Source organism: Saccopteryx bilineata, chromosome 4 (assembly GCF_036850765.1).
Source record: "Saccopteryx bilineata isolate mSacBil1 chromosome 4, mSacBil1_pri_phased_curated, whole genome shotgun sequence".
NCBI classification, from domain to species: domain Eukaryota; kingdom Metazoa; phylum Chordata; class Mammalia; order Chiroptera; family Emballonuridae; genus Saccopteryx; species Saccopteryx bilineata.
The window spans coordinates 40,735,017-40,755,383 of NC_089493.1; the positions used below are offsets into that span (position 1 = coordinate 40,735,017).

Genomic DNA, 20,367 nt, shown 5'->3' on the forward strand with positions numbered 1-20,367 from the left:
GTGACAATTTCTTAGTGAATCAGCTAACCTAAAGTAATTCTGCAGTAAATAATTCCTGTATTTTATGTGTACAATTAAAAAAGACATACAAAAGAGAAAATGATCCTAATTTTTGACTATCTAAAAAATGAGTTATCTTGAGGACTCAGTGGGATGTGAATGATTACAGTAGGGAAGTCAGTACAGCAAAGAGCCAAGACTAAGCTATATCTACTGCTGAGTAGGCTACTCTAATAGATGAGCCAGAGCTTGGCTACCAACAAGCTGGCAGACAGGTAATAACTGGAAACCAAAGTAAACAGGTTATGAGCAGTAGAGTGGATTCTTAATGAGAAGTAGCAGGCTCTCAGGCATTGAGCTGGCCTCTAGGGCTGGAGTCCAGAAGGGAGGAAGGGCAAGTGGGAACTACTATATAAGGAGAGATTTGAAGAATTGACAAAATTCTTGGCCTTTGTGGTTTCAGAGAGTTGAATTTCTCTATTGTTCAAAGCATAAGTGAATTGCTTTGCATATTCAGTGAGTATGCAAAGAATATTTGGGAGAGACTACAATTAAAAGTAGTTTTCATGAAATTATTTCAATTTTCCCTCAGATAAGTACTAGGTGAGCACTATTCTACCTTGGTAGCCATTTCTAAATTTTTTTGGATAAGGATGTAAATATAGCGGACTTCTGGAAAGTTTTGGTAAATGTGGGAGAAGAAGCCCTCTGCTATCTGACAGTTTTTCCCAACTCATAGACTCTAAGAGCTTAGAGTAAATGTACAACAGTATATAACAATATTTCCTATTTTTATACATGACTAACAAATTTAGGGAGGTTTTTTTTTTAATGATGAGAAATGATATTAAAATACAGAGTAGCATTATCTTCCCTCATCTTGGCTGCTTTGGTACATTTGTGCATTTGGAGATGCCATATTCTGATGTGATAAAAGAGACGAGAGATTTATCCCTGAGTTGCCGTAAAGCTATTTCAGCATGGGTGCTCCGAAGATTTGTCAGAATTCCTGCTTGCTTGTTTTCTTGGTCTGAAATTAGGAATTATGAATCAATGAGACACATTAAGTAATAAAATAAATGATAAAATTTGTCCTTCAGCTGAATGTATGCTATACATATTTTGTAACATGAATTAAAATATTTTTAATAAATATAGAATTGGAATATATTTCTAGGACTTACTGCTGCTTAATTCTCTGAGCTAGTGAATCAATTTGATCCTTTCTAGGTAATTTTTAAAATTGAACTTATTGGGGTTGCACTGGTTAATAAAATTATATAGGTTTCAAGTGTACAATTCTACAATAGATCATGTGCACATTGCATTGTGTGCTCAGCATCCAAGGTCTAGTTGCCTTTGGTCACCATTTTTCATTTACCCTCTTCCACCTGCTCCCCTCTAGGTAACTGTTAAAAATATAAATATCCAGAACTGAGCTGTGTGCTATAATAAATGTATAAAGTGACCATTCTTTTCAAAATAAAAATGATAGCAACATAGTCAGAAAATAGAAATTACAGGATTCTACCAGAAAATCCTAAAAAATAGTTGTAGAACGAATCTTGAAGCAAGATACCTGAAAATGAAGTTATGGAGATGAATCCGAAATTGAACAAAACAAAACATATCGCTGACATTCATGAAGATGAAACTGTACCGCTGAGGAACCTAATAATAATTCGGTACATCCAACTTTACTGATAATTATATATACTGGATAAAAGCATAAACATGCTGACTATGATTAAAATCTCAAAGCCGTAGAAATATGAAAAATAAGTTACACAAAAAATAATATCTTAGAGTAGGTTGCATTTTACTGATTTAAAAAATAATCACATAGAACAATCTGTTATTTTTAGTAGATTCTTAGATATTTTTACAATTATTGTGGTGTTCAGTTTTATTATTCAACAGTGGCTTGAGGCAATGAAAGAAATGGAAGAAGAGAGCCCCTTAGAGAAGGAGTAGCTACTTCCAATTTCACCAAAATGGTAGCCAGTGAAGATCTGGAATTAGGGGAAAGGTTTGATCTAAGCCTGAATTAAAATGTATATAATAGAATGAACCGTTTCCACGCCCGGCCCTTGTAAATATACTATCTCCTTTAGAGCTCTACTTCTTGAAACTCTGCTAGTATTATCTTCATGAATATTGTACTTGTGGTTTCAAGAATAAAGTCTCTTCTTTCTAAGGTATCCTTTATACCATAAGAGTCTTGTTATCAATATTTTTTAAACCTCTGATTTCTACTTTTAGCAGGATGTACTAATGGACTGGTCTTGGTTGTTGTTTGCTATGAAAAACATAAAATGAAATAAAACCTTTAAAATGTCAGGAAATAGTTGTGCAAGTATCACAAAGTTCAAATTGCAAGCAAATGTTTAGTTACAACATACTAATAGTTGAGCAAGACCAAAAAGTACTACAGCTTTTTTGAAATCAGCATGGCCACATGAGACTTGAACAAACATATAATTTTAAAATGCAAATTTAAAACATGCAATTTTACACAGAATTAGAAATTAAACTGAGATTTTTGTTTCAAACGAAGTGTTTTTCATCATTGTTGTTTAACATTCTCTCTGAAATTCTGCCAAAATACCTTCAACTTCAGGAGTTAAAGTGAAGTCAGATCTCAAGTAATGGCTAAATCCACCAGGGAGAATTACATTTGTTATCTTGATGGGAGCAACTTTCATTTGGCCAAATGATCTACCATCCACAGGAGAGTTGGCAACAGGAGGAAGCTACATAGCAAAATAAAAACAATTAAGAACCCTCATCTCCAAAACTCAAATTGATAGGTTTAGTTCTTATCACAAGCCCCACTTGTTAACACAAATTCTTTAGGTCATGACTTATATATTTGCTTAAACTCAGAGTTAATATGAGGCAAAAACTGTGAAACAGTCTCTGAGTCTTGAACCTTTCACAGAACATATGTTCTCTTTTCAGACTGCATCATGTTCATCACCAGAAGCCAGTGTGATGGCACCATCCCTTTCCAAAAGGTCTTCACAAAGGAAGTGTAAAATTCCCCTTTGTAATGTTTGTTCTCTTTTCCTACATCTTTGTATTCCCCACAATACCTCATCAGGAGCCTTGCGGTTAATTAATTCTTCAAAAACAAGTAAATAAAAAGCATCTTATTATAGTCACTTTAATGAATGTCCTAACTCTAAATAGTGGTTACTTTCAAGTTAGTTGAGGATTATTAGGCTTTTAAAAGAATTCCAGGAATCAGTAAATGGAGGAGGGAGACCCTTGGTTTCCCTAGAAATTTGTGCCTCTTCTTCATTAAGTTTGATCTTGTTTATACTTTATAAATTATGAAGATATGGTTCAACTTATTTAGAGACATAGGCTTTTGTCATTTGCATAAAATTGCCAATTTCCTTCATACTTCAGTGTTACCAAGAATGCAGCTTTGTAATGAACACTAAAGCATCAGGCCTTTTACTGAAGCTAGCGAGGCTCAGGTTCCCTAATTCCTTGGTAGGACTCTCTTTCCATCACTAATATAGAATGTTGTCAAATTTACTTCTGAAACCAGAGCGCCAGAAATGTTCTGGTTTAAAAAAAACTTTAGATTTCATTTATCCCTTCTTTATCTGCTGTTAAAAAAGAAAGAACAGCAGCAACTAAAACAAAGAAAAATATATTAGACTGAACTGATAAACTTCAAAAGTATTCTTGTCTTCTAAACGGTTAAAAGAAAAAATGGCTTGGCCCTGGCCGGTGGCTCAGTGGATAGTGTCAGTCCAGCGTATAGATGTCTCAGGTTTGATTCCCTGTTAGGGTACACAAGAAAAGCAACCATCTGCCTCTCTCCCCCTCTACCTTCCCCTTCTCTCTTTCCTCCCCTCCCTCAGGAGTGGCTAGATTGGTTTGAACATTGACCCCAAGTGCTGAGGGTAGCTCAGTTGGTCTGAGTGTTGGCCTCAGGCACTAAGGATAACTCAGTTGATTTGAGCATTGGCCCCAGATGGGGGGAGTTGCCAGGTGTATCCTGGTCAGGATATATGCAGGAATCTGTCTCACTATCTCCCTTCCTCTCACTTAAACAAACAAACAAACAAAAAACCCCAAAACAAAAAAGAAAAAAAGAAGGAATAATGGCTCAATTTTATTCTAGCCATGAAAATAAAAATTACTATTGAATCTTAAAATAAGTTTTCCTAAAATAAATACTTCATATATCCCCTTTACTTTACTAGCCATGTGTAGATAAATTAAAAAATTTAAATAAAATGTTTATGTATGGAATAAGATAACGCATATAAGAATTTAATTTATATTCTTATATATGGCACTGATTCAAACAGCAACAATAAATGTCTAGAATCCCTCAAGACAACATCATAGCATAGTGATGGGAAAATGAGTTCCCATTATGAGAAATAGAAAATAGTCAACAAGGAAACACTCTAAATGCAATACTCATCAACTAAAATTTGAGTTTAAGTACTTTTTCTGCTATATTAAGCCAATTAATAATCTGGAAATTATGATTTTTAAAGTTGCGCTAAATGATTTCTTTATATGTAGTTTAGTTAATTTATATGTAATTATATATACTTTTTAAAATTTAGTCAACATTACCTTAAAATGGAATTTATGAATTAAAAAAATTTTTTTCTTTTTAAATTTTATTTTTAGATTTATTCAATTTTAGAGAGAAAGGACAAAGAGGGGGGGAAGGAGAGAGAGGGAGAGAGAGAGAAGGGGGAGGAGCAGGAAGCATCAACTCCCATATGTGCCTTGACCAGGCAAGCCCAGGTTTTGAATCGCCAACCTCAGCATTCCAGGTTGACGCTTTATCCACTGCGCCACCGCAGGTCAGGCTAGAATTTATAAATTTTAATGTGACAATTTTTGTAGGTATCTCACTGGAGCCCTCATGTATATGATGTGGTTGGCAGAAAAATACAGCTTTACCCTCCCCCCCAAATGTCTACATCCTAATTACCAAAACCTGTGAATACAATTCCTTACATGGCAAAAAGGATTTTGCAGGCATAATTAAATTAATGATTTTGAGATGGGGAAATTATTCTGGTTTATCCAGGTTGGCTCAATACAATCAACAAGGGTCCTTATAAGAGGGAGGCAAGAGGGACAGAGTGAGAGATTTAATTCAACGATGGAAGCAGAGGCCAAAGTGATGCCATTCTTGGAAGAGGGGCGTGAGTCAAGGAATGCAGATAGCTTCTAGAAATTTGAAAAGACAAAAAACAACTCTCCAAGAGCTTCCGGAAGGAGTGCAGCCCTGCCAATACTTTTGATTTTAGCTTGATCAGACTGATTTTTGGACTTTTGACCTCCAGAACTGTAAGATAATAAATTTATGTTCTTTCATGCCACTAAATTTGAGATCATTTGTTACAGCAGGAATAGGAAACTAAACTTTTCCACTTCTGGAAGTAAGAACTAACTTGCTCCAGAAATATAGAATAGAGAAAAGAAAAGGAGACTTAAATCACTGAACTAAATTTTATTTGATTATTTGTTCTCTTTTGAAAGACAATAATTTCACTAGATGACATTAGAGATGGTGCTCTTTCTTAGGTATATCATACAGATTAGTAGCTAAGATATTTTTTTTTCACAAAGCATAGTTTTTAGAAAAAATTTTTTTGAAAATATAACTTACAAATGAACCAATTTCTTTGGCCTAATCTAGATTATCTTTATTAGCGTTGCACAATTTTAAGTCTCACAGGCCTCTGTAGCTTCTTAGACCTACAATAGAAGCCTCTTGGTTAAAAAGTCAAGATTAACAAAAAATCCAGGAAATAATTAAGAATTATATGTATAATTCATATTTCTTTAAAAAATTTTAAAACATAAAAATGCATGCACTATGCAGTCTTTTGATGAAGGGCCAAAGCTAGAGTCCCTTGATTGGCATTTTATCTGATTGTTTTTGGATAAATCCACAGCTAAGGTTTTGCCTACAATTTCTAGTCTGGGGTTCTTTAAAGTAGCATGAATTTAAAGATGTGGAGAAAACCTGAACACAAGAATCTGTCTAGATTTAAAAAATAACTTTTCCATCTATTTTGTCTGAATTTTTATAATTTCCTCCCATATTTTACTACTTTTTCTTTGAATCTAATTTGACATTTTGTGTGTGTATGTGTGTGTAATTGATCTTGACCCAGACTTTCCAAAGTATTTCATTTGGTTTTCATAGAAACAGATAATAATTTAAAAATTGAATTTATTGTGGATATGTTTATTTTAAATAAGAGAACATAAATTTTTGAAAAAACACAGCCAACTCTTGGAAAATATGTGAATCTATTGTTGAAGGCTGAAGTGGATTAGAGAGGAGACTACTAGTTTAGCACATTCAGTGTGCTCTGGGATTCAGTTAGTTTCACGGAGGGAATGGAGATTGTCTGGTAATCTAAGTGAAAGCCTCTATAGTAAATCTTATCTCTTTCCTCAATATAACTTTTGAAAGTAGTCTTTGTTTGCCAAGATCAACGCTCTCTGGCTTTCACTTACATTAGAGGTTCACTTACATTTTCACTTGTCCCCGATCTCCCCCCCAGGCCAGGTCTTCATAATCTTTTTCTTGGATTATTCTGAAAGCCATTTAATTAGTTTCCCTGTCTCTAGCCTCTCTTTCCTATATCCTTGCAAAGGCACAGCTCTAATAATGCTTAAAAACCACAGTTTTCTGTGTTAAATTTAGTCTTTGGAGGATTGTCAATGATAGAATTTCCTAATGGGATGCTTTGGTGGCTTCTCTTTCTAATATTTTTCCTACCATGGTCAGATACCTTCTTAGGGCTCATGAGTAAAAGGGCTAATTATTCTGCCAGTATGGAAGGAAAGAGGTACACATCTTTCTTGTTAGATGAACTACACAGTCCAGAGAGTAGAAGTCAGAATTCCTTTCTTTTCTTCTTATCTACTAAGTGGAAAGAGCTTTGTTAGTTTCTGTTTATAAAAGTGATATGTTGCAGTTTGTTCCCTTCTAGTATTATTGTGCATACTGAGCAAGAGGCACACATATTTTGAATAATTTGCTTTATGTCAAACTATGTTATTAGAAAAGGAGCTTGCCTGGCTTGTGCGTGTGTGTATAAGTCTGTATAGTGCTCTATTCAACAGATCAAGCCTTTGATAGTAATCACTACAAAGATATTAAATAATCTACAAAACACATAGCCTAGGTTTAAACATTTAAGTAAAAATGCACAACATGGAATGTTCAATACTAATAATTTATATATTTTAAAAGAAAAAGTATAAATAATATAATTATTACCAAATTTTTCTTTGCTTGTAGTTCAGAAAAATGAAGTTCAGCTTTTGCCCTATCATCTGAATTCACAGGCATTCCATCTAACATCTGTAAGTTAGGTAGTCGAAATATGAGCATGTGTCGATGTAGCATTTTTCTACAAATCTGAATAAAGTTAAAAATAATTTATTACTTAAGAAAACCTTTTATTTCTAAGATTAACCTTCATAGAGAAGGAAATTTAGCATAGGCAGCAAAGAGGCAGATGATTCAAATATGAGCTCCCTTTTTGAACGATTTTTCAATTTTTTGTTATGCTAAATCAAGATAAGATTTTTTTTTTCTAACCAACACTATCATTGGGAGGTTTACTCTTTTTCAGAATATATAATATTGTTCATTAATTTCAAGCAACCCAATTCAGGAATAGGATTACATTATAAAAGCTCAATTGTAAGCTAATTCGTTTGAAACACATTTTCCAATAAGCAATATTCAATTTAATTCAATAGACATTCACTGAACTGTATTATCCATCACTTCATACTTTTTTTTAAAAAATTTTTTTCTGAAGCTGGAAACAGGGAGGCAGTCAGACTCCAGCATGCACCCAACCGGGATCCACTCAGCACGCCCACCAGGGGGCGACGCTCTGCCCATCTGGGGTGTCGCTCTGTTGCGACCAGAGCCACTCTAGCGCCTGAGGCAGAGGCCATAGAGCCATCCCCAGCGCCGGGCCAACTTTGCTCCAATGGAGCCCTGGCTGCGGGAGGGGAAGAGAGAGACAGAGAGGAAGGAGAGGGGGAGGGGTGGAGAAGCAGATGGGTGCTTCTCCTGTGTGCCCTGGCTGGGAATCAAACCCGGGACCCCTGCACACCAGGCCGACACTCTACCACTGAGCCAACCGGCCAGGGCTCCATCACTTCATACTTTAAACTACTCTTTAAAATATGTAAGTGTGTAGAAAGAGTTAACACAGTAGGCCTGCAGCTGTTATTTACAGAAGGTCTACTTGCAAGGATAGCTCTTGAGTAATGTTCGGTACTTGGATTTTGGAAGTGATCCCACCATTCCTTAGCTGACGAGGATAGTTCACTGTACCTAGGCTACTTACAAAACAATATGATTAATGCTCAGCCTGTTTCCTTTGGGAGCTTAGAATATTAGTACGTGGTAGGCATAGGGTTTCTATGTGACCAACCTCCAACAAAATTATATTTTATTGAATTTATTGGGGTGACATTGGTTCACAAATCCATACAGGTTTCAAGTGTACCACTCAACAAAACATCATATGCCCACTGCATCGTGTGTCCATCACCCTGAGCAAAGTATCTTTCTGGCTCTATCTCCCCTCCCTTTGCCCACCTCCACCTACCCCCAGACCCCTTTTCTCTGGCTAACACCACACTGTCTGTGTCTATGTGTGTCATATATATATATATATATACATACACACACACATATGTATATATGTATATATATAAATATATACAACAAATATATATATATTTGTTTGTTTTTTGCTTAATCTCTTTATCTAACCCCCAAACCCCTCTCCTCTCTGACAGCTGTCTACTTGTTCCATGTATCCATGCCTTTGTTTCTATTTTGTTTATCAGTTTATTTTGTTCATTAGATTTCACATATGAGATCATATGGCATTTGTCTTTCTCTGACTGACTGGTTTCACTTAGCATAATAATCTCCAGGTCCATCCATGCTGTTACAAAAGGTAAGGTTTCCTTTTCTTATTTTTTTTATGGCCTAGGAGTAGTAGTCCATTGTAAATGTACCACAGCATTTTTATCCACTCATCTATGAAGTACACTTGGACTGCTTCCAGACCTTGCTTATTGTAAATAACACGGTGCATATAGTCTTTCAAATTAGTGTTTCAGGTTTCTTTGAATATATTCCCAGAAGTGGAACATAAGGCAGTTTCATTTTTAATTTTTTGAGGTAACTCCACACTACTTTTCACAGTGCCTACATCAGTCTGTATTCCCACCAACAGTGCCCAAGGGTTCCTTACCTTCTTTCCACATCCTCACCAGCCCTTGTTTGTTGATTTAACATTCTGACAGATGTGAAGTGATATTTCGTTGTGCTTTTAATTTGCATATCTCTGATAATTAGAGGCGTTGAGTTTTTTCATGTCTATTGGCCACTTGTATGTCTTCTTTGGAAACGTGTGTCTATATAGGTTCTTTGCCCATTTTTAAATTGGATTGTTTGTCCTGTTGGTGTTGAGTGGTGTAAGTTCTTTATATATATTTTGGTAATTAACCCTTTATCATCGGCAAATATGTTCTTCCATTCAGTAGGTTTCCTTTTCATTTTGTTGATGGCTTCTTTTGCTGTGCAAAAGCTTTTTAGTTTGATGTAGTCCCTTTTGGTTATTTTTCCTTTGTTTTTTAATGCCTAAGGAAATATACTACTCATAAAAATTAGAGGATATCTCAAAATGAATATGAAGTGATAAAAAAAGCATTTGATTTTTTTATTAAATAAGAACATCAGATAAACAAAAGACAAGCCAAAGAAAGTTGTTTGATTATGCAAATGAGTTGCAAAGCCAACTTTTATTTCATTGGTGAAAATGTACCATACAAAAGGCTGAAAGTACTGGAGTATCTGCATGTTCCCTGATCCCCTAATTTTTGTGAGCAGTATATATTGGCAAAAATATTGCTACAAAAAATGTCTGAAATTATACTACCCATGTTTTCTTCTAGGTGTTTATGGTTTTGTGACTTACATTTAAGTCTTTAATCCATTTTGAGTTTATTCATCTGTATTGTGTAAGTTGGTGGTATAATTTTATTTTTTTTGCATGTATTTGTCCAATTTTCCCAACACCATTTATTGAAGAGACTGTATTTACCCCAATGTTCTTGCTTTGTCAAATATTACTTGACCATAAAAGCATGGGTTTATTTCTATGCTCACTATTCTGTTCCATTGATCTCATACTGTTTTGAGTACTATGGCTTTGTAGTATAGTTTGATATCAGATATTGTGATACCTCCAACTTTGTTTTTCTCCCTCAAGATTGCTGAGACTATTCAGGGTCTTTTGTGGTCCCATATAGATTTTTGGAATATTTGTTCTAGATCTGTGAGATATGCCATTGGTATTTTAATAGGAATTGCTTGAATCTGTAGATTGCTTTGGTTTGTACAGATATTTTAATGATGTTAATTTTTCCATATGCTTCCACTTATTAGTATCTTCTTCAATTTTTTTCTTCAGTATTTTATAATTTTCCAAGTACAGATCTTTTATCTCCTTGGTTAAATTTATTCCTAAGTATCACATTATTATTATTGTTGTTGCAATTGTAAATGGAATTGTTATTTTAATCTCTCTTTCTGATGGTTCATTATTAGTGTATAAAAATACCACTAATTTCTGAATATTAATTTTGTATCCTGCTACTTTGCTGAATTTTTATTTTATTTATTTATTTATTTATTTATTTTTTCATTTTTCTGAAGCTGGAAACGGGGAGAGACAGTCAGACAGACTCCCGCATGTGCCCGACCGGGATCCACCCGGCACGCCCACCAGGGGCGACGCTCTGCCCACCAGGGGGCGATGATCTGCCCATCCTGGGCATCGCCATGTTTGCGACCAGAGCCACTCTAGCGCCTGGGGCAGAGGCCACAGAGCCATCCCCAGCGCCCGGGCCATCTTTGCTCCAATGGAGCCTTGGCTGCGGGAGGGGAAGAGAGAGAAAGAGAGGAAAGCGCGGCGGTGGGGTGGAGAAGCAAATGGGCGCTTCTCCTGTGTGCCCTGGCCGGGAATCGAACCCGGGTCCTCCGCACGCTAGGCCGATGCTCTACCGCTGAGCCAACCGGCCAGGGCCTTTGCTGAATTTTTAAATCAGACTTAGTAGTCTTTAGATGGAGTCTCTAGGATTTTCTACATACAATATCATGCCATTTGAGAATAATGGCAGTTTTACTTCTTCCTTTCCAATTTGTATGCCTTTTATTTATCTTCTTGTCTGATAGTTGTGGCAAGGACTTCCAGTATGATATTGAATAAGTGCTAAAAGTGAACATCCCTGTCTTGATCTTAAGGGAAATACTTTTAGTTTTCTTCCACTGAATATGATGTTGGCTGTGGGTTTATCATATATGATCTTTTTATGTTGAGGTATGATCCTTCTATTCCCATTTTGCTGAGAGTTTTATCATAAATGGGTGCTGGGTTTTATCAAATGCTTTTTCTGCAACTATTGATATGATCATGTGTTTCTTTATCCTTCATTTTGTTTATGTGATGTATCACATTTATTGATTTACGAATACCAACTTTGAATGTTGGAATAAATCCCACTTGATCATGGTGTAGGATCTTTTTAATGTATTGCTGGATCTGGTTTGCTAGTATTTTGTTGAGGATTTTAGCATGTATGTTCATCAGGGATATTGGTCTATAATTTTCTTTCTTTGTATACACTATCTAGTTTTGGGATTAGGATAATGCTGGCCTTGTAAAAAGAACTTGCAAGTTTTCTCTCCTCTTGAATTTTTTGAAATAGTTTGAAAAAGATAGGTGTTAGTTCTTCATTGAATGTTTGGTAAAATTTGCTTGTTGAACCATCCAGTCCAGGACTTTTGTTTGCTGGGAGTTTTTGATTACTGCTTCAGTTTCACTCGTAATCTGTCTATTCAAAGTCTCTGATTTTTTTGATTCAGTTTTGAAAGATTGTATGTTTCTAGGAGTTTTTCCATTTTACCACCAAGGTTGTGCAATTTGTTAACATACAGTTATAGTATTATCTTACAATCCTTTGTATTTCTGTGGTGTCAGTTGTTACTTCTCTTTCATTTCTGATTTTATTTATTTGGGTTCTCTCCCTTTTTTTCTTGATGAGTCTGGTTAAATGTTTGTCAATCTTGTTTATTTTTTCAAAGAACCAGCTCTTGTTTCTATTGATCTTTTGTATTGTTTTTTTAGCCTCTGTGTCATTTATTTTAGCTCTGATCTTTATTACTTCTTTCTACTTTGGACTTTGTTTGCTGTTCTTTTTCTAATTCTTTTAGAGGTAGTGTTGGGTTATTTATTTAAGATTTTTCTTGCTTCTTGAGGTGGGCCTGTAATGCTATAAAGTTCCCTCACAGGAATACTTTCGCCGTGTTCCATAGATTTGAGGTTGTTGTGTGTTCATTTTCATGTGTTCAGATGACTTTTGATTTCTTCCTTGATCTCATTGTTAACCCATTCATTGTTTAATAACATGTTATTTAGCCTCCATGTGTTTGAGAGTTTTTCAGGTTTGTTTATTTATTTATTTAATTGCAATTGGTTTCTAGTTCATTTTGTTCAGAGAAAATGCTTGATATGATTTCAATCTCTTGAATTTATTAAGACTTAATTTGTGTCCTAACAGGTGGTCTCTCTTTGAGAATGTTCTATGTGCACTTGAGGAAAATGTATATTCTACAGCTTTGGGATGAAATGTTCTATAAATATCAATTACATCCATCTGATCCACTGTGTTGCTGCTGCCTTGTTGATTTTTCTGTCTGGAAGATTTATCCATTGATGTCAGTGGGTTGCTAAAATTCCCTACTATGACTGTATTGCTATCAGTCTCTCAGTGTCCAAGAAGATTTTCTTTATATAGTTCTGTGCTCTTATGTTGGGTCCATATATGTTTATAAGGGTTATATCCTCTCATTGGATTGATTCTTTTAGTATTATGTAGTGTTCTTTGTCTCTTGTTATGGACTTTGTTTAAAGTCTACTTTATCTGATATAGTTATTACTACCCCAGCTTTCTTTTGTTTCCATTTTCATAGAATGTTTTCTTCATCTCTTCACTTTTAGTCTGTATCTTTTTTTTCCCCTGAGGCATGTATCTCACAGAAAGCATATACATAAGTCATGTTTTCTTATTCATTCAGCTACATATGTTTTTTGGAACATTTAATCCATTTACATTTAAGGTTATTATTGACAGATATTTACTGTCATTTTATTCTTCATACCTTTGTTTCTATAATTCTTCTTCTTCTTAAAAGCTGTTATTCTTCTTAAATGCTGTTATTTTTAGAAGTGTCTGTTTGCAAGGATAGCTCTTGACTAATGTTTGGTACTTGGATTTTGGAAGAGTTTCCACCATTCCTTAACTGACAAAGATAGTTCACTGTATACTACTCACACAACAATATGATTAATGTTCAACCTGCTCTCTTTCTGGGAGTCAAGAATTTTTGTATATGATGGGCATGGTTTATCTATGTGACCTGCCCTCAACAAAATTCTTGAATGCTAACTAAGTCTATTGGGATTCCCTGGACTGAAACATAGCATAGTTTTTGGTGCATTTTTGTTGCTGGGTGAAGAATGTGCACTGCATGATTCTTCATGGGAGAGAAAGAACATAAGGAAGTCTGCACATGGACTTCTCCAGACTCTGCCTGTGCCTTTTTTATTATTTACCTAGCTGTGTATTCTCACTATGTCACTGTAATAAATCTTAGCCATGAGTAGGACTGCATGCTAAGTCCCACAAGCCAGCCCTTCTATCAAATCCTTGAACATGGGATTGGAATGATCTTGGGGACTGACAACACAGCTATATGTTTTTCTGTTTATGATAGTAAAATGGTCATCAAAAGGGAATGAATAAATAATCTATTTTTTTTCTTCTTTTCCAAGTGAGAGGAGGGGAGATAGAAAGACAGATTCCCGCTTGCACTCTGCTGGGATCCACCCAGGAACCCCTGTCTGGGGCCAATGCTCTGCCAATCTGGGACCATGCTTTCAACTGAGCTATTTTTAATGACTCAGGCAAAGGCTTCAGGGAGCTATCCTCAGCACCACGGCTGATGCACTCTAACTAATATAGCCATGGCTGCGGGAGGGAAGGAGAGAGGGGGAGGTGGAGGGGTGGAGAAGTAAATGGTTGCTTCTCCTGTGTGCCCTAAGAATAAAACCTGGGACATCCACACACCAGGCTGATGCTCTACCACTGAGATATCGGCCAGGGCCATAATCTATATTTTTTAATGTAGTAGCTATATATACATTAATAGAGTGAGACCTCTAAGACATATAATTGAGTAAAAAAAAATTGACCACATTTTAGGCCACTAATCAAGTTTAAAAAATACCAAAGATTGTAATATATAAACTGTTTCCTCTGACTAAAATGTAATAACATTAGAAATAAATAGCCAAGAGATAACTAGAAATACCTCATAGGTTGGAAATTAACACATACATCTCAATAATTCATGGATTAAAGAAGAAATCTTTTGGAAAGTAGATTTTAAGAAATAAAGAATAGAAAAAACACTACACCAAAACTTTTAGGATGCTGCTAATGCAATATTTTTAACCTAAAATTTATTCAGTTACAATAAATATAAAAAATTAATAAGCTAAGAACCTTCTTTTTTTTTTTTTTTTTACAGAGGCAGAGATAGACAGGGACAGACAGACAGGAACGGAGAGAGATGAGAAGCATCAATCATTAGTTTCTCTTTGCGCGTTGCGACTTCTTAGTTGTTCATTGATTGCTTTCTCACATGTGCCTTGACCGTGGGCCTTCAGCAGACCAAGTAACCCCCTGCTGGAGCCAGCGACCTTGGGTCCAAGCTGGTGAGCTCTTTGCTCATGCCAGATGAGCCCGCGCTCAAGCTGGCGAGCTCGGGGTCTCAAACCTGGGTCCTTCCGCATCCCAGTCCGACGCTCTATCCACTGCGCCATCACCTGGTCAGGCCTAAGAACCTTCTTAAGCATTAAAAAAAAAACAAATTCCAAGAAACTAAAAGAATGAAATAATAGAAGTTGGTAATTAATGAAATTTTAAAAAGAACTAATACATTTGATAAAACAAAAATATGGTTCTTTGAACAGATTATTACAATAGAGACACCTTTAGCAAGATGTCAAGAATAAAAGAGAAAAAACAAAAATCAATAAGCAGGTATATAAAAAAGTGACAACAGATATAATGGAGATTTAAAAAAATTTATGAGAGTACTATCATAATAATACATGTAATAGATAAAAAGGATAATTTTATTTAAAAAATCTTTCATCACGGACTTTTGAAGAAATAGAAAACAGACTAGATTTGTAGTCATTGAAGATTTTGAAATTAGTTTAAACATAATTTCAAAAATATTAAGCCCAGATGATTTTAAAGATAATATCTAATTATCCTTCCAGGAACATGTGTCTTCTCCTATATAAGCTAATTCATAGACTAGAAAAAGATGGAGAACTCCTCAATTTCATGAGGCAAGAAGACAGCTTTAATGAACTTGAAAAGTATAGTATGAGAAGATAAAATTATAGGATAATTTTACTTACCTCCAGAGATACAGATCTATACTACACGAAATCTTAACATATTGAATCAAGCAAAGTATAAACATGACTAAGTATTACTCATCCCAGGAATGCAAGGATGGTTAAACACTAGGGTCTATTAATTTCATTTACATATTAACAAATTAAAGAGAAAAAGTACATTAACAATTAGTCAAAATCTAATGTCCACTCATGTAAAAACAGGTAGTGCTACACTGGAATTAAAAAAAGAATTTTTTTGAAATGTTGAAGGTTATCTACCCATAGCCTAGAGCAAACATCATATTGAATAGTGACAACTTTGAAGCATTCTTTTGAGGTCAGCAACCTACTATAATTGCTTCTATTCAACATTGTACTCGAGGTCCTAGTTGGTACATTAAGAGAAGTAAAAGAGGCCCTGGCCAGTTGGCTCAGCGGTAGAGCGTCGGCCTGGCGTGCAGGGGACCCGGGTTCGATTCCCGGCCAGGGCACATAGGAGAAGCGCCCATTTGCTTCTCCACCCCCCACCCCTCCTTCCTCTCTGTCTCTCTCTTCCCCTCCCGCAGCCAAGGCTCCATTGGAGCAAAGATGGCCCGGGCGCTGGGGATGGCTCCTTGGCCTCTGCCCCAGGCGCTAGAGTCACTCTGGTCGCGGCAGAGCGACCCCCCGGAGGGGCAGAGCATCGTCCCCTGGTAGACAGAGCGTTGCCCCTGGTGGGCGTGCCGGGTGGATCCCGGTCGGGCGCATGCGGGAGTCTGTCTGACTGTCTCTCCCCGTTTCCAGCTTCAGGAAAAAGAAAAAAAAAAAAAAAAAAAAAAGAGAAGTAAAAGAAATAAAAAACATAAGGATTGGAAAGAAATAATTGAGTCATTATTTACAGATAAAATGACAGATTACAGAGAAAATGCAACAAAATTTACAATCCATTAGAACTAAAAATAGAGAGTTCAGCGAGGTTTCTGGATAAAGAATAATATGCAAAAATCAGAATTTCTGTAGTTCAGCAAGAAACAATTAGAAAAATGTGAAAAGATACTGTTTAAAGCAGCTGTTAAAACAACAGAATAAATCTAACCAAAGATTATTAAAATTTTTAGGAGAAAATTATAAATATTTATTAAAGGATGTTAAAAATGTAGGGATATTTGTGTGAGTGAGAAAGTTTAATGCTGTAAATATTAGGGGTGGCTGCTTATTGTATTTCTTTCTTTGTGGAAGTAGCTCTTTAATGTGTCACTACTGGGCTCTCTCAACCTATTCTCTTCTCCACTGGAGAAGTGGAGTACAATAAATATAAAATTTCAAATTCCACTGGAGAAGTGGAGTGGCTTAATAAATCTAGAAAGATTAAATGGGCATGTATAGCTTCTGTCTTTCCTTTTGGGAGAGAGCTTATTGCTGGGAGAATGCTTTCTGCTTCTTTATGAGAAACTCTCCTCCAATGTAAGAAGTCTTCAGTCAAGTATTTTCTACTACTGGGTAATCATGACTGCCAATTTTTGGAATCTGTTAGCAAGCCGATTTGGCTTTCTCCCTAAGCTAAGCAAAATATTTTCACCTCTCCATTTGCCATGGTCATATTTCTCAATTTATTAGGTGAATAAGGGCACTTCTTATTAGATCCCTTCAAAGACTCCAACAGGAAAGATGGCAAATTTCTCCCAAAATTAACTTATAAAGTCAATGCAATTCTAATTAAAATATCAAGATTCTCATGTAAATTGAGAAGCTGTTTGTTCAAACTCATAGAAATTGCAGAGGGCCAAGAGAATAGTGAAAAAAGAAAAACAGGAAGTGGAAGAGAAAGAGAGGTGTTTACTAGACATCAAAACTTAATATAAAACTTTAGTAATGCCCTGGCTGGGTGGTTCAATGGATAGAGTGTCATTTGGCACACTGAGGCCATGGGTTGGATCTCTGGTCAGGCCACATATGAGAAGCAATCAATGAGTACACAACTAAATGCAACAACTAAGTGGAGCAATGAGTTGATGCTTCTCTTTCTCTCTCCTCCCTTCCTCTCTCTCTCTCAATCAATGGGAAAAAAACTATCGTAATTAATACAGTGTGATATTGGTATATAGGGATTAACAAATAGGCCAATGAATATACTATAGAAGCCTAAAACAGACTCTCTTATATATGACAATGACAGTTTATATTAGAGCCAGTTGGAAGAAGACACTAGTCAGAAAATTGTGCTTAGATAATTGTCTATGAATAAATAAAATGAAATTAAAACAAAGTTAAATATACATATTTTCTCACTATATAACTGTAAGTAAATTAACTAACGAATTAGAAAAGTGACTTACTCACCGGATTGCCATAAACTGTAAGCTCTCTGAGGGAAGAGATGCCATCAAGTTTTTCCAGTTCTGTTATTTCCTATTCAATAGTTAATAAATTATTTGGTTAGAGTCAACATCTTCAAATATACACTGATTTGAGGCTAATTACATGTAAGCACTGAATTGCGCCTAGCTCATGACTGAATCCTGTGAAGTGAGCTTTAGTAACAATATTCCATATTGCTGATTAAAGACAGATCTATGTAATACTGATTCCAAATACATGATTGGCAGAAATGACATTCTAACATGGGGAAAAGGCCACATGGCAGCACTTGCAAGAAAAGACCAATATTTTTCTCAGAAAAGTTATGATCTCTTCTAGGACTCAGATTATAGTTGGTTAATTCCCCGGGATAGACCCAGAAGTGTGAAAAAGGTGAATCCAATCTAAATAATTTCAAATGTACATATTCATTACAAGCTTAACCATAAAGAAGCATGTGATACTGGGCAGACCGCATCCTGATATATTTGCTGGGAATATATATAATTGAAAAACTGTTTCTCTAATTGAATTACTTGCCTTTCCTTGAATGGCATTATTTATTATAATCTATTTAACATTGGTAAAACTTTGCAAATGCTGTACATTTTATTTTTCCCCAAAATTGTTTCTAAAATGGTATTTTTGACAAAATTTAGGCAATAACTTCAGTTTAAGGCTTTTGCTAGCTTATAGTAATAAAACAAAGTTTGATTATAGTAATAAATAAATAAAACGTTATTTGGCACACTGACGTCATTTATCAATAAAGTGAACATAGCCAATTTATTTAGTAACTATAGAAAATTTAGACATATTTTAGACCACTTGGCAGTAGAATTTTATTTTTAAAATGACTAGTTCTTACTATTTTGATTTTGGAAGTATTATAAAGGAGAACGTTGGAAAAGCTCTGACAGTGAATTATTTATAGAGATTTTGTGCATTTAATCCACAAGAAATTCCTATTTATAAAACCAAAGCTTGGCTGGAAAGCAGAGAAAAGTGAAAAGACTTACATTATTATTTAAATTAAATAAAGTGTATAATAGTGTTCATTAGTGAAGTATTTCTAATCAAAATGTTTCTTATGGAAATGTTAATATGAGAAACATAAGGGTTAAATTTGTAAGAATAATGCTGACATAAAGAGACAGTAAGCAAACTAATATGTTCACAATTAGGAGAAATAATTATGTTCTTTTTTTTTTTTTCATTTTTCCGAAGCTGGAAATGGGGAGGCAGTCAGACAGACTCTCGCATGCGCCTGACCGGGATCCACCCGGCACGCCCACCAGGGGGCGACACTCTGCCCACCAAGGGGCGATGTTCTGCCCCTCTGGGGCATCGCTCTGTTGCATCCAGAGCCATTCTAGCGCCTGTGGCAGAGGCCACAGAGCCATCCCCAGTGCCCGGGCCATCTTTGCTCCAGTGGAGCCTCGGCTGCGGGAGGGGAAGAAAGAGACAGAGAGGAAGGAGAGGGGGAGGGGTGGAGAAGCAGATGGGCGCTTCTCCTGTGTGCCCAGGCCGGGAATCGAACCTGGGACTCCTGCACACCAGACCGACGACGCTCTACCACTGAGCCAACCGGCCAGGGCCATATGTTCTTATTTTTAACATACAGTATTTTTTACAGTAGTGTGTTGGAATTACTTCGGAGTAGCTCACAGAAGTTGACTGGTAAATTTTCAGGAATAGGGTGAGATGGTGTTTTAGCTTGAATTTGGCTTTGGTGAAAGAAATTATACCATGGAAATAGGCAAATGCTATTGATCAGGACTTTTTGTCCCTGGAAAGTCACCTGTAAACATTATGTAAACCAATGGTTGTTAAATTTTGAGTACATTGTCAGGTTCAACACTTATGTTCCTCATCATAATAATTAGGCCTGGATTGGAGCCTTTCTTTTAGGGTAGATAATAGCAATGGACTATTTCCTGAGGTCATTTGCAGCCGCAGGTAATTGCTAAGGTTCTTGTATTCCCTTTTCTCTTTATTTTCATTTTTGGATGTTTTTGATGGTTAAATGGATTGATATTAATAATAACACCAAGACCTCAAGAATAGATTATACATTCTTAGGCCAATCAGGGTGCCTGCTTACCCCATGTTATGGCCTCAAGAAAATCATCTTTTTTTTTTTAAGTTCTCATTTCTCTATTGCCTCCCTTTTGGCAACCATTAACCTATACTTATATTTATGGGTCTCTTTCTTTTTTTTTTCTTTCATTTTTCTGAAGCTGGAAACAGGGAGAGACAGTCAGACAGACTCGCGCATGCGCCCGACCGGGATCCACCCGGCACGCCCACCAGGGGCGAAGCTCTGCCCACCAGGGGCGATGCTCTGCCCATCCTGGGCGTCGCCATGTTGCAACCAGAGCCACTCTAGCGCCTGGGGCAGAGGCCACAGAGCCATCCCCAGCGCCCGGGCCATCTTTGCTCC

General features: G+C 36.1%; 1 protein-coding gene across 1 annotated transcript in view; it reads right to left on the reverse strand.

The window, feature by feature from the left end:
* Nucleotides 1-200: 200 nt before the first annotated feature.
* Nucleotides 201-20,367, reverse strand: part of LRRC9 (leucine rich repeat containing 9) — a 121,996-nt gene continuing 101,829 nt past the window's right edge. The window contains 5 exon segments of the mRNA XM_066272555.1: nt 201-956; nt 958-1,030; nt 2,609-2,753; nt 7,289-7,429; nt 17,907-17,975. Of these exon segments, the coding sequence (XP_066128652.1) occupies nt 866-956; nt 958-1,030; nt 2,609-2,753; nt 7,289-7,429; nt 17,907-17,975 (519 nt within the window). The 3' untranslated portion in view covers nt 201-865.